The sequence below is a fragment of the Oncorhynchus nerka genome, linkage group LG15 (genome assembly GCF_034236695.1).
Source record: "Oncorhynchus nerka isolate Pitt River linkage group LG15, Oner_Uvic_2.0, whole genome shotgun sequence".
NCBI lineage: Eukaryota > Metazoa > Chordata > Actinopteri > Salmoniformes > Salmonidae > Oncorhynchus > Oncorhynchus nerka.
The window spans coordinates 26,159,179-26,172,227 of record NC_088410.1 but is presented as its reverse complement, the minus strand read 5'-3'; the positions used below and the strand labels follow the sequence as shown (position 1 = coordinate 26,172,227).

At 41.6% G+C, this 13,049-nt stretch overlaps 1 protein-coding gene across 1 annotated transcript; it reads left to right on the top strand.

Annotated features, from left to right (window-relative positions):
- The first annotated feature begins 720 nt into the window (after positions 1-720).
- s1pr5b (sphingosine-1-phosphate receptor 5b) lies at positions 721-6,705 on the top strand. Its single transcript, XM_029644796.2, has 3 exons — positions 721-878; positions 2,446-3,078; positions 3,246-6,705. The coding sequence occupies exons 2-3, from the start codon at positions 2,772-2,774 to the stop codon at positions 4,172-4,174; spliced, it is 1,236 nt and encodes a 411-aa protein (XP_029500656.1). The 5' UTR covers positions 721-878; positions 2,446-2,771; the 3' UTR covers positions 4,175-6,705.
- Positions 6,706-13,049: the final 6,344 nt, after the last annotated feature.

Genomic DNA, 13,049 nt, shown 5'->3' with positions numbered 1-13,049 from the left:
TTCAATCTGTAGCCATGTTCTGTTCCAACAGAGATGGTTCAATCTGTAGCCATGTTCTGTTCCAACAGAGATGGTTAAATCTGTAGCCATGTTCTGTTCCAACAGAGATGGTTCAATCTGTAGCCAATGCCTGGAGCGGTTTGGCAGGTGACAACACATAGCGGGTCTGAGCATGTTTCTAGAATTACTGACAATCTCTGGAGTTAGGCTAGTCTATAACACTACATAAACAATGCATTTATTTACACTTCCAGATGATAACTATCTACGATAATCAAGCCAGAGAGATACAACTGTTTCATGTGTTCTGTCTCCATGAAACAAGCACCATAATAAATCATCAAATTAGTATTAGACTATAGAATCCAGCCATATGTTCTGTGGGTATATTCTATGAATTATATTTCTATGGCTCCAAAAAATTCAAGGAACCACAATACCACAAATCTTCGACAATATGCTTTTCTCTTGCCTCCTCACGTTTCCCTGTGTGTACTGCTTGTCCCTGTATTTTAAAAGTTGAATTGAGTCCCAAACCATCAATGGTTAATGTGTAGGAGTGAGAGAGAGAGAGAGAGAGAGAGAAGAGAGAGAGAGAGAGAGAGAGAGAGAGAGAGAGAGAGAGAGAGTGGAGAGAGTGAAAGAGAGAGAGAGGAGGAGAGAGAGAGAGAGAGAGAGAGAGAGAGAGAGAGAGAGGGGAGAGAGAGAGAGAGAGAGAGAGAGAGCAAGAGAGAGAGATTGGGCTAAGACCAACCCCCCCTGGATGTTTCAGTTAGGTTCTGCTGCTCCGGTGTCTTGCTTGTCAGTTCTCTCTTGTGTGGTGGTTAGTGTGGATTCTCTTCAACGCATTGATAAGATCTCTACAAATAATATTCAAGGTAGGTTTATTTCACATCTGTATGCAATGTCGCAGTGCTAGTCTATGTTAATAGAATGTGTTTGACCAAATACGCGGTCATTGGATGCGTTGCTTTTACGCGCTAGAATTGCGTCTTACTTTATATCTGTTGTAAAAGATAAGGGTGTCTGTCTGCAGTGTGCTGAATCTCTTCTCAGAACATGTTTGAATTCGGTTGAATCCAATTTCACTTTCTGTTTATTAGATTTCGTTTGACATGTATGTAGCCTGTTGTGTGGAATGCACAAGCCGTTAACTTATTTTTGGTCTGTGGACCGTGGGAACTTTACAGACCATGCCCATCGCAATGAGACGTTTTTGGGGTAATCAGCGTACGGCAATTAGGCTGAATTTAGACAGGCAGTCTTTTGACCAATTAGATAAGTTCTGATAAAGATCTGATGTGATTGGGGTAATTACCGGTCAATGGGCTGAATTGGAAATGTAGGCATATGAGCACAAGACGTTGAAAAAACGTCTGAACCAATTTTGCTTAGTGGGATGTGATTCCATGGCAATGTGCAGTGAGATACAACAACGGCCACGATCATATTTTGAAGAACAGTTAGACTTCTCTATATGTATCCAGGCTATATTGTGGAATTTGTGTTGGCTATGCATTGTTTTGTTGCTTGTTTGAAACATATACATCCTATTAAATTGAGTATTCTAATTCCTAGCAATTCTATAGTTTGAACCTTGAAACGTCAAATGTGTTGCCCTAATTTCATTGGCTACAGATTAGATTCGAGTTAACGTTTCCAGACAAGACCATTTTTTAAATCTTACCATATGACTCAAGGCAAGAAAAAAAAATCCATTCTCAAAACACAAGACTCAAAGGAATGCGACCCGGTTGACACTTAATGGTTTTCTTACATAAACATTATCTGATCAAAGACATTCTCCACTCTGGTTTCGATTTCTTTTGACAAGACATTATTTATGAAAGTATATGCATTCCAGATTAAATTCCATACATTTGACACTGATTTCCTTCGAAACTTGAGCAACTCAAATTTACTCCAACCTACTGACATTTCACCCCGACTGTGCTATGACGAAGCTGGCAGGTGAAAGTGTCCGCGTGTGCCAACTTTACGCACGCACTGTTATGACGCTGAATGTCTAATATCGTTAACGTGATTAACTCACTCTTTAAACATAATTAAGGTAGTTAAGGAAAGAGCTTGAAACATTTCACATGGCCTCTTTAGGTACTCGCTAACTCAGTCAAAACCTTTACCCCAAGTGGTCACTATGTGTTTTAAACTAAGCTCATGTGTCGCTATCTCAATGTAGACTCTGCTCCACACTTCCCATAAGCCCAATGTTTTAATAAAAAATGAATCACTATAGCAAACGTTTTAGGGCAACGAATTAAAGATTGCCTTCAATAGGCTCATTTAATTACAATTAAAATGTAGATAAATGTTTTTAGTTATTTAAAAAAAATGTGTTTGTTTATTTGTTTTTCATTATGTGTTTGTAATTAGTCATACTGTACTGTTCTCACCCTAATGTCCTCTGTATTATTTAATTCACAGGAGTTGGACAATAATCGGCTCAGTCAAGACCCCTTCAACAGAGCACGTGAGCACCCCCTGGTGGCATTGACAAGCATTACACCTGTGATCAGAGACGGGGAAAGAAAACCACTACCTGACTCAGCTGCAACTAACACCTTCTTGTCTATTGGATTATAGTTCTGTCATTCTATGGAGCGAAACTCACAGAGAGCCCACATACCAACTGGTATTGATCGGTAACTGAAGCATGACAAGTTAAACTATGCGTTAATTAATACCTAGAATAAGGTATTAAAAAGTCAACCAAAGAGTTCACTAAAGAAGACTTAACAAACAACAGAAACATGGAGATGGAAGCCTCCCGTGCTGCTTACGCTGGGACCTTCCCCACTGAATCTATAGGCTCTCTACCCACCAACACCTCCTCTCCAAGCCTGCTCCAATTCTTCTGGGATTACCAGAACAATGATGTCATTGTGACGCACTACAACTACACAGGCAAGCTCCAGACAGACCGGTATCGTGAGGGGTTAAAACCTGAAGCCATAGCCTTCCTGGTAGTGTGTCTTCTTATCATCCTGGAGAATGCTGTGGTTCTAATAGCCATCTGGACCAATAAGAAGTTCCACCTGCCCATGTACTATCTCCTAGGTAAGTTGTTGTTTTTGTCCTACATCCACCCCCCTTTCTTCAGAGGACAACTTGACTATACTATATTAACTATACTTTATATAACTTTTAAAAAATGTTATGTTACAATATAATTTAAAAAAATCCACCATATGCAATTCCATTAATTTTCTATATTTTCTTCCTAGGTAACCTGACTCTGTCAGACCTCCTGGCCGGTGTCACCTACATGGCCAATATCATCATGTCTGGTCCTAATACACTGAGACTAACCCCAATACTCTGGTTTCTGAGGGAAGGAGGCGTCTTTATCACATTAGCCGCCTCCGTCATCAGCCTATTGGCCATCGCTATAGAACGCCACGTTACCATGGTGACAATGAAACCATACCACGGGGCAAAGAAGGGTCGGCTGCTGGCTCTGATCGGGGGCAGCTGGGCGTTAGCAGGGCTGCTGGGGGTGCTCCCCGTCCTGGGCTGGAACTGTATGGGTCGCCTGGACCGCTGTTCCACGGTTCTCCCGCTCTACGCCAAGTCTTACATCCTGTGCTGCGTGTCCGTGTTCAGCGGCGTGCTCCTCGCCATCGTCGTTCTCTACGCCCGCGTCTTCCGTATCGTGCGCACTAACACCCAGCGCCAACGCCTCGGAGGAGCAAAGGGAAGCCTTCGCAAAGGCCTCGCCAGGAAATCCCAGAAGTACATGGCGCTCCTCAAGACAGTCACTATTGTACTCGGCGTCTTCATCGCTTGTTGGTTGCCGCTCTTCCTCCTCCTCGGCCTAGACTCATTCTGCCCTGCCCGCCGCTGCCGACTGCTCCTCAAGGCGGACTACTTCCTGGGCGTTGCCATGGTGAACTCGCTCCTCAACCCCATAATATACACCCTGACCAGCAAAGACATGCGTCGCGCTATTTTAAAACTGCTCTGCCGCCCGTGTCTCATGACCAAGGACGGGCAGGTGAAGAGGATGGGGGTGCCGTTCCTGGAGTGTAGCTTCAGTAAGACGGAGGTGGCATCGAAGAAGCTGGAAGGCCTGGAGACGACGATCTCCTCTGGGAACATCGTCACGGCTCAGTCACCCATAAAGACTCTCTACCCCAAGCTCTTCAAGGTCTAAAGAGCCTAATGTGGATAGCTCTGTGATGGACAGGGAACTAACTCCCTATAGAAGATGGACAACATAAGTGCTCCATATGGCCTCCTGAAAAGACAGACCTGAAGGACCCTTTGGGCAGCTCTGTGTTTAAACCATAGAATTAGGGGCTTTGTCCCTTCCAGTAATTGTATTTCTATGGAGTGAACTTCATATTGAAGTGGTGGACAACAGGAGTGCTCAATATGGCCACCTGAAAACGGCATCACTTCCTGTTTGGCAACTCCACTCCAATGGCCTTCGGCAGACTAGACTACATCTATAGCTCTCTTCTGGCCAATGAACTAAGCCTAAGAGCAAACCCTCAAAAAGACAGGTGAATGATCTATGATTGCGACAGATATAGCTACAGGTGTTTTTGACGAGAGCATCAAGTTCAGACATATCTCTCTTCAGCAAGTCTGTAGTGGTGCACTTGCAGCAATATCACCACATCAAAAGACTGATGTTGTAAGAATGATGACTAAACATCAAGCCAGGTGGAAGAAATGAAAATGTGAATTAAGCAACTCTTCTGGTATTCACAAGAACCTTCCAGAACTGATTTGCACTAAGTTAACTCTGCATTGGGAGAGCATTGAAAGCCATGGATTAAGATTGGACATTCTGTTCTAGAACTAAGACTGTAAACTGGACATTCTGTTCTAGAACTAAGACTGTAAACTGGACATTCTGTTCTAGAACTAAGACTGTAAACTGGACATTCTGTTCTAGAACTAAGACTGTAAACTGGACATTCTGTTCTAGAACTAAGACTGTAAACTGGACATTCCAACCATGTTGAGTTGTTGTGGCGAGTGCGCCTCCGTTTACTTCACCCAACATTTTCTATGTTGTTGTTGTTGTTTGAAATGCCTTAAAGAAGGCATAATATGGACATAATAATAATATGTCTGTGGACACCTGGACTTCGCTGGCTCGAAGGTCCATGTTGTGCCTGTGTCCCAAACGGCACCCTATTCCCTATACAGTGCACTACTTTTGACATTTGGGATACACTCCGAGACGCCGGTTGTGATAACCCCATACAGCGACACAGTGTGCCCAAACAGAAGCCTATACAGGAAGTGGATGCTGTGTTGTTCACCCACCAGTTGCTCTTTGAAACACAAACACACAATGGAAACCTACACATGCACCTAAACATTGTGGTACCTGGATGTGGAGGGAGGTGTCAAACAATATTAAGACCACAGGATGCTGGTGAGGGGAGGACGGCTCATAATAATGGCTGGAATGGAATAAATGGAATGGTGTTAAAAGTCATATAAACCAAGTGTTTTCTACCGTTCCATTAATTATGTTCCAGACATCACTATAAGCCCGTCCTCCCCAATTAAGGTGCCATTAGCCACCTGTGACTAAGATTATAATTTGAGTAGAAAATCTCCACACTGTTTTAGTGGCATTGTAGCTGTAGCTGTTGTTCTGTGCTTACTCAGTCAAGTGGAAACTATCTGTTAGTTCCTGATTCAAATTCATATTTTAAATGCCATCACACACACTACAATACAAAAACACTACTATAAGAATGTCACCATGAACCCAACTACCTGCAGCTCTAATCAGTGATGGACTTCTTCCCCAAGCAAAGGACTTCATGCAGTCCTTCGTGTTCCTCTTGTGTTATTGTATCGATAAGAACCGTCTGTTGCACTTGGGGGTCTCTGTTTTGAAGACCGTGTTATAACTGATGAAACAACAGATCATCAGGTAACAGGTTACCATCCTAACCTGCTAGTCGGCATCATCCAGCTGCATTGGCTGTTTGGTAACGTTAGAACGTGCTTGTCAGCTATAAATCTAGATCAAAGTGGGAAGGTAAAGATGTATACAGTGCAATTCTAAGTTACAAACCCACCCATTGACACATCTGTTATTTCTGGCTTTAGAGAGGATTTTCCTATACAGTCTATGGACCTGAATGTATATTTTTCACCATTTAAACTGGTAATGTCATCTAGCAATTCCAAAATAAAATGTGTTCTGTATTTGGATGGATGAGATGGTGCACCATACTTTTGTACTGTGTGGTGTGTATTGAGCAATTTATTTTTGTATTTCTAAAGGAATTTGCTAGGGCTTGTACTTTGTACTGTAAAGTATATGCTTTTTGTACTACCAAGGTTCTACCATTATTAAAACAACTGTTTTCTGAAGAATCTGATTATAAAGTTGGTGTTCACTCTGCAGGATTATGCACAGATGTACAGAGCCTTCAGAAAGTATTCAAACTCCTTTTCCATATGTTGTTACAGCCTGGATTTAAAATGGATTACATTGAGATTTTGTGTCACTGGCCTACACACAATACACCATAATGTCAAAGTGGAATTATGTTTTACTAATTCATTCCAAATGAAAAGCTGAAATGTCTTAAGTCAATAGGTATTTTACTCCTTTGTTATGGCAAGCCTAAATAGGTTCAGGAGTCAAATTGAGCTTAACAAGTCACATAAGTTGCATGGACTCTCCAATAAAAGTGTTTAACATGATTTTTGAATGATGACCTTATTTCTGTACCCCACACATCTGTAAGGTCCCTCAGTCCAGCAGTGAATTTCAAACACAGATTCAACCACAAAGACCAGGGAGGTTTTCCAATGCCTCACAAAGAAGGGCACCTATTGGTAGATGGGTAAAAATATTTAAAAACAGAGGAAAACCTGGTTGTATGCTTTCCAACAGACACTGGGAGACAAATTCACCTTTCAGCAGGACAATAACCTAAAACACAGAGAGTTGCTTACCAAGAAGACAGTCAATGTTCCTGAGTGGCCTAGTTACGGTTTTGAATTAAATCAACGTGAAAACCTATGGCAAGACTTGAAGATGGCTGTCTAGCAGTGATCAACAACCAACTTGACAGAGCTTTTAATCATTTAAAAATATATGTAACCTTTATTTAACTAGGCAAGTCAGTTAAGAACAAATTCTTATTTACAATGACTGCTTACACCCGCCAAACCCGGACGACACTCGGCCAATTTTGCTCCGACCTATGGGACTCCTAATCACAGCCGGTTGTGATACAGCCGGCCGTAAAATATTGTACTATCCAGTTATTCAAAGCTCTTAGAGAATTACCCAGAATGACTCCCAGCTGTAATCACTGCCAAATGTGATTCTAACAGGGGTGTGAATGCTTATGTGACTGAGATATTTATGTATTTAATTTTCAATTAAATTTGCTAAAATGTTTGTAAACATGTTTTCACTTTGTCCTTAAGGGGTATTGTGTGTAGATGGGTGAGAAAAACAACAATTGAATACATTTTGAATTCAGGCTGTAACACAAACCGTAGATACATCAAGGGGTATGAATACTTTCTGAAGGCACTGTATGTGTGTGTGTGCAAACCTGCGTGTACTTGTGCATACGTGCGTTGGCGTGCATGTCCTCCCCTCGTGGAGGAGCTGAGTGAGTGAAATAGCATTTCTTCGAGAACTGTGGCAGGAAACAGTCTCAGACCCCCCCTCTCCAACATCTGTTAATAACATTGGTCTGGATACTGTATAGCTTCTGACATGATTCAAATATTTCCGTCGTCCAGCTCCTGTCTGACTGACTGCGAACACACAAAGAGCCTATTCTTCAAAGCCAGGCCCCTGACACATGGCCTTCCTGTCTCTCTTAACCTGTCATACCAGGGTCGTATTAATACAGTATCAAACAGGAAGAAAAAAGACTGTAACAGGAAGGGATGACCATCTGAGCTTGTCCAATAAGAAAGGCTTGTTTTCATGATCCTTGGCAAAAACGTGCACTAATGAATACATTAGTTACATGTAGACATAATGAGGTGTTGTTTCACCAGGCTGACACATAATCCCAGCTCGTAACTCATCCAAGGCACACTAGTCTTGTCCTCTGGTTGTGCGTCATAGATACGGTCCAGAAATGGACATACACATGTATGGTAATAAAAGGGTTATAGGTTTCTAAAGCTGCACTCCAGTCTCCTTTCCAGTTCATTTGTTTACTTAACAAAAGGCATTTCTCAATAGGTGGTCCAGGGATCCTCATGACATGGGCAGGCAGGCCTTTCCTCTTCTGTTTTCCTTTGCCGATGACATCAGAGGGCACCATCAGACTTCCTCCATGAACTTTACACTTGTGTCTAAAAAAACACAATTTTAAGTACAAATTCTGTCTGTTCTATAGATTAGGGTTACAGTTAGGATCATTGAGTTGCCCCCTTTACAGTGAATAATATGTTTCACAAACAATCCCATGAGATCTATTTACTGGACATTTAAGTAAATCCTAATAATCTACCCGGGTTTAACATGTAAAGATCATTAACCCCGTAGAGTGAAGTGTCTTTTGTTAGTATTGTGAGACTTTAAACACCTCTGGGTTATCTGTTTCTATAGCGATGGCTTTCACGGTTCACAGTGAATAACACACACACACACACAAACACATACACATACACACCAGACACGTGTGGATGATTTATGAGTCTACTATAGAAGCAGCGTAGTGTACAGCATACAGTAACATAATACCAGGTGGACTGAAAAAACAAATCTATTCAATACTAATACCACACAGTGTACTGTACATACAGTTTACCACAAAACAGATGAATCATCCCCCCTGTCTGTCTGTCTCTTTGTCTCTCTCTCTCTCTCTCTCTCTCATTGTCTCATTGTCTCTGTCTCTCCCTCTCTCCAGTTGTTACTATGGCTCTTAAAACATGAGAGAAGTATTGTGTGGTTGTAACCTGCGAGTTGATCTATGAACTTGGATACATAGATCAAACACATAATCTGACATACAGGTTTTCCACGATACGATGACCACATAGAAGACCAACAGCAAACGTTGGTAGCGTACATACCGTAGGCCTATAGGTTTCCCCACTTGTTAGCACCACACTTTGCCACTACCTCCATGAACATGACCATGTTCTGAAAGATGTTAAAGGTCGGTGAACCCTAACGTTAGCCTCCTTCCTGGGGCACTGACCCCTGTGCTGCAGGACTGTAGAATCGATTCCCCGCAGCTGTTCTAAGGTCTCTTATGCACAACAAAGGAGCAAGTTGTACCCAGGGTAGATGGCGAGGTAGAGACACCCATGAATCTGTCTCAGGAATACCCAAACACTGGCCCTGGGCTACCTTTCCTTCCTGCAGTGGAATGGCAGAATGGGCCATGGATAGACTGAATTCACACAGATGAGTTGCTAGTGTCACACAAATTAAAGCTGATTTCAGAATTGTCTCCCAAGGCTCAATGTGATGTTATTGGAATGAAGGTGTATTGTTCATCACTAATGAAGTGTGAACATTCATTTTCCTTCAAGCATAGACATTAACATTTGGAATTTGGACATGAATGAGTTTCAATATGGTCTCTGCTGCAATATTAAGTTTATTAAAGGTCCAATGCAGCTGTTTTTATCTCAATATCAAATCATTTCTGGGTAACAATACTGTGAATGTTTTCAATTCAAATGGTCTTTACAGAAACAAAAATAGCTTCTTAGCAAAGAGCAAATTCTCCAGCAAGAATTTTGGTAGGACTGTCTAGGAGTGGTCTGAGTGGGGAGGGGAAAACTGAAAACTAGCTGCTATTGGCAGAGAGGTTTGGAAGTCTTTCTTAATGGTTTATTAACTCATTTACCGCCTGGCAGGAAAAAACTTCAGAGTATTATTCAACCTAATATTGTTTAATTATATATAACACAGGGAAATCATGTTTTTGACTGCACTGGGCCTTTAAATACCTTCTCTGCAAAGAGTGGTTTCAATCACCTTAGCTCTGTGGTGGTTATTGCCAGTTAAGATGTTCTGTCTCTGAATGATCAACAGCATTGATGTGCAATTCATGTCTAAGACAAGTTTTTCCCCCTCATAGATCCTGTTCCTAAAGGCCCCAGGTAATTGGAGAATGGAGATATGAGATAATTGGATGTTAGTCGAAAATAGGGGTGTGTTGGCAAACTTTTGTTTTGCTTTGGGGAGGATTTTTTTTTTTTTGGGGGGGGGGTAGTGCATTTTCTTCCTGGTTTACATTCGCTCTTTTGCAGGTTTTACTACATCATGTCTTCCATCCAGCCAAATGTCCTAATCTGCTTGCATGCACCTTCCCTCTATCAAGGCGTTTTGGTACTTCCCTTATGCATACGCTTTTCCGTGTGCTAACTTTTACTATACCACAGCTAAGTATAGTCTACCAGTCTAACGCTCTATCCTGCCCTCTATCCACCATTCATAGTGAGAATAGTGGCTTGTTTAGAACCCTTTCCACAGAGGGTTCAACATGGAACCCAAAATGGTTCTACCTGAAACCAAAAAGGGTTGTCCTATGGGGACAGCCAAAGAACCCTTTTGGAACCCCTTTTCTCTAAGAGTGTAGACTCGCCTTTAACACAATGACTAATTGCATTATTGTTTTCAAGTGAGTACAACATTCTAGCCTACCCTGTGATTTGAATGTTTCATTTGATTTGGATCAGTTGTGGTTCTACTCTCGACAGTTTATACGGTCTAGAAAGGCACAGCAGCAGGCCAGTCTGGCTTTATTTTGTACTTCTGATATTGAATGCGCTGTCTGCTGCAGATCATCATTCTCCCAAGTCATCCTATAATAATGTTGCCATATGCTCCCGGCAGGCCCAGTTACTCAGGAAAGTTTAACACATGCTCTGCCTCCTCACGAATCTGAGCTATTCCTTGCACACCTAGAACCTAACGCTTCAATGTATTGTGAAGAATAGAAGGCTTTTCTTTGACATTTTAGTGACAGAGAGCATTGTTAGGAAGGCCCCACTAACACACACACACTCGTGAAGAAGTTTCACTTGCACCCACGCACGGAGCATAAAGAAGAAGGAATATTTAAAGAAAATGGACATGGACTCTAAAGAAGAAGAAGAAGAAGAAGGAGAAAAAATTGGTACAGATATTTATTAAGATGATTATTGAATGTTGAATGTTAAAGTTTGAATGTTAACGGTTGAATGTTAAAGTTTGAATGTTAACGGTTGAATGTTAAAGTTTGAATGTTAACGGTTGAATGTTAAAGTTTGAATGTTAACGGTTGAATGTTAAAGTTTGAATGTTAACGGTTGAATGTTAAAGTTTGAATGTTAACGGTTGAATGTTAAAGTTTGAATGTTAACGGTTGAATGTTAAAGGTTGAAAAATTATTAAAGGCGATAAAGGTAATGTAGTAAACTGGTTAATAATGTTATAATGTTGTTTGTTTCAACGTACAGCACATTTGGATTATGTTGAAGAGGCTTGGAGGACAAGGTTTGATAAAATATGATAAGGTTTAAATGTTATAAATGATATTTAAAATGTTGGGTGTTCAAGACATAACTGGAGTAATAAATGAGACTGGAGTAGGATTAGAATTGAGTGAAGTTAGAAGGGAATAAGAAAGGTTCACCGTTTAAAAAAATAATGTTTTAAAAGGTAATGAAGTATATTAAGGGTGGAAACCCCCAGGTCAGAGCAGCCAGGGGAGGCAAGGAGGGGGGTGGGGGGGGGCATCCTGTGGAGGCGCACCTCTTGCCTCGAAGAGGATAAGGTGGGGGCTAGTGGGTGCTGAAAAGGCACCTTTTGAGAAATGGCCACATTAGGTGTCAACCACTGAACGCGTCATCGGGGCAGGTGTTAGCCACGATGAGCTAGCAGAAGATGAGGAGTATGGTATAAAAGAGGCAGGACTTTAGGGAGAGGTACGACTCTCTTTGAGCTTGCTAGAAGAACCTGTTGCCGGCTGGAAGAAGATGTTTTCTGTAGCTTTTTAGTTGAAGATAGATGTTGAGGTTTAGGTTACCTAATTGATAGAAGTGTTAAGAGTTGTTTAGACACCAACTGAGGGACTGATCATCCTGAGGGCGAGACAAAAAGATGTTTATAAGTTGTAGAAGGTAAGAACACGTTTTTCTTATTATTAAACACCTTGCTTCTCATAATAAAAGACAAAAAAAGACAAAAAGACATTGTAAAAGACAATGTATTGGCACTCCAATAAGGGTTTAGTTAAGGGCGCTGGAGGCATCTATCAATTTAATCCAAGATTCATTTTCGCTTGTCATTGATTGGTGATATTAATTTGGTATTTTTATGCCTGTTTCCGGAATTTTGAATAAACTTGCTTTATTGTTCTGAAACCCTGTGTCATCAAAGAGTCATACAAGTGCATGTCGTTTTACTCTAGGGGTCTGAAATAGACTTCATTCATTTAGGATTTTTAACATCTGGTTAATTAGTCTATGGGGAACTCGAGTGGCTGGAATAAAGGATCCTGAGTGCATTGGTAGGTGTCGTAAGAGGGGTGTCTCTGGGCTAAGACAACCCAGAGGAGGTCGACCCGCTCATAGTGTGCTGAAGTTGAAGCTCTGGCCCAGATGATCCTGAGAAGGCACCGGGTTTATAGGTTCAGGGTGAGGGAGCGTAAACGCTCAACTTTGGGGATAGCCCACTTTACTGTAGAGTTTAAGGAACTGTCCCTAGCTGTACATTAGCTCAGTGGTAAGGCAGAGCTGCATCTATCAGATCCAGGGGCGCAATTTTGGTTTTAGAAGTGGGATGGACATAATTGTTTCGTTTTTTAATCCGGTCGGATAAACGCTCCAAACAGCCTACCTGACCGCTCTGAGGCGTCCGCATGGTCCTAAAGCACACCGTTTTGTATCACATTCCATTGATAAAACTGCGGGGGACAAAAATGCCTCCCCAGTGAAAGTTGCGCCCCTGATCAGATCTGTAGGGATTCATGAGGAATATCTGCCATTGGGTAGGCAGGGGCAAGTTGAATTGTTGATCCTGCATAGGTGGTATTTTAGCTTCAACAATAGCCTAAATATTTATGAAT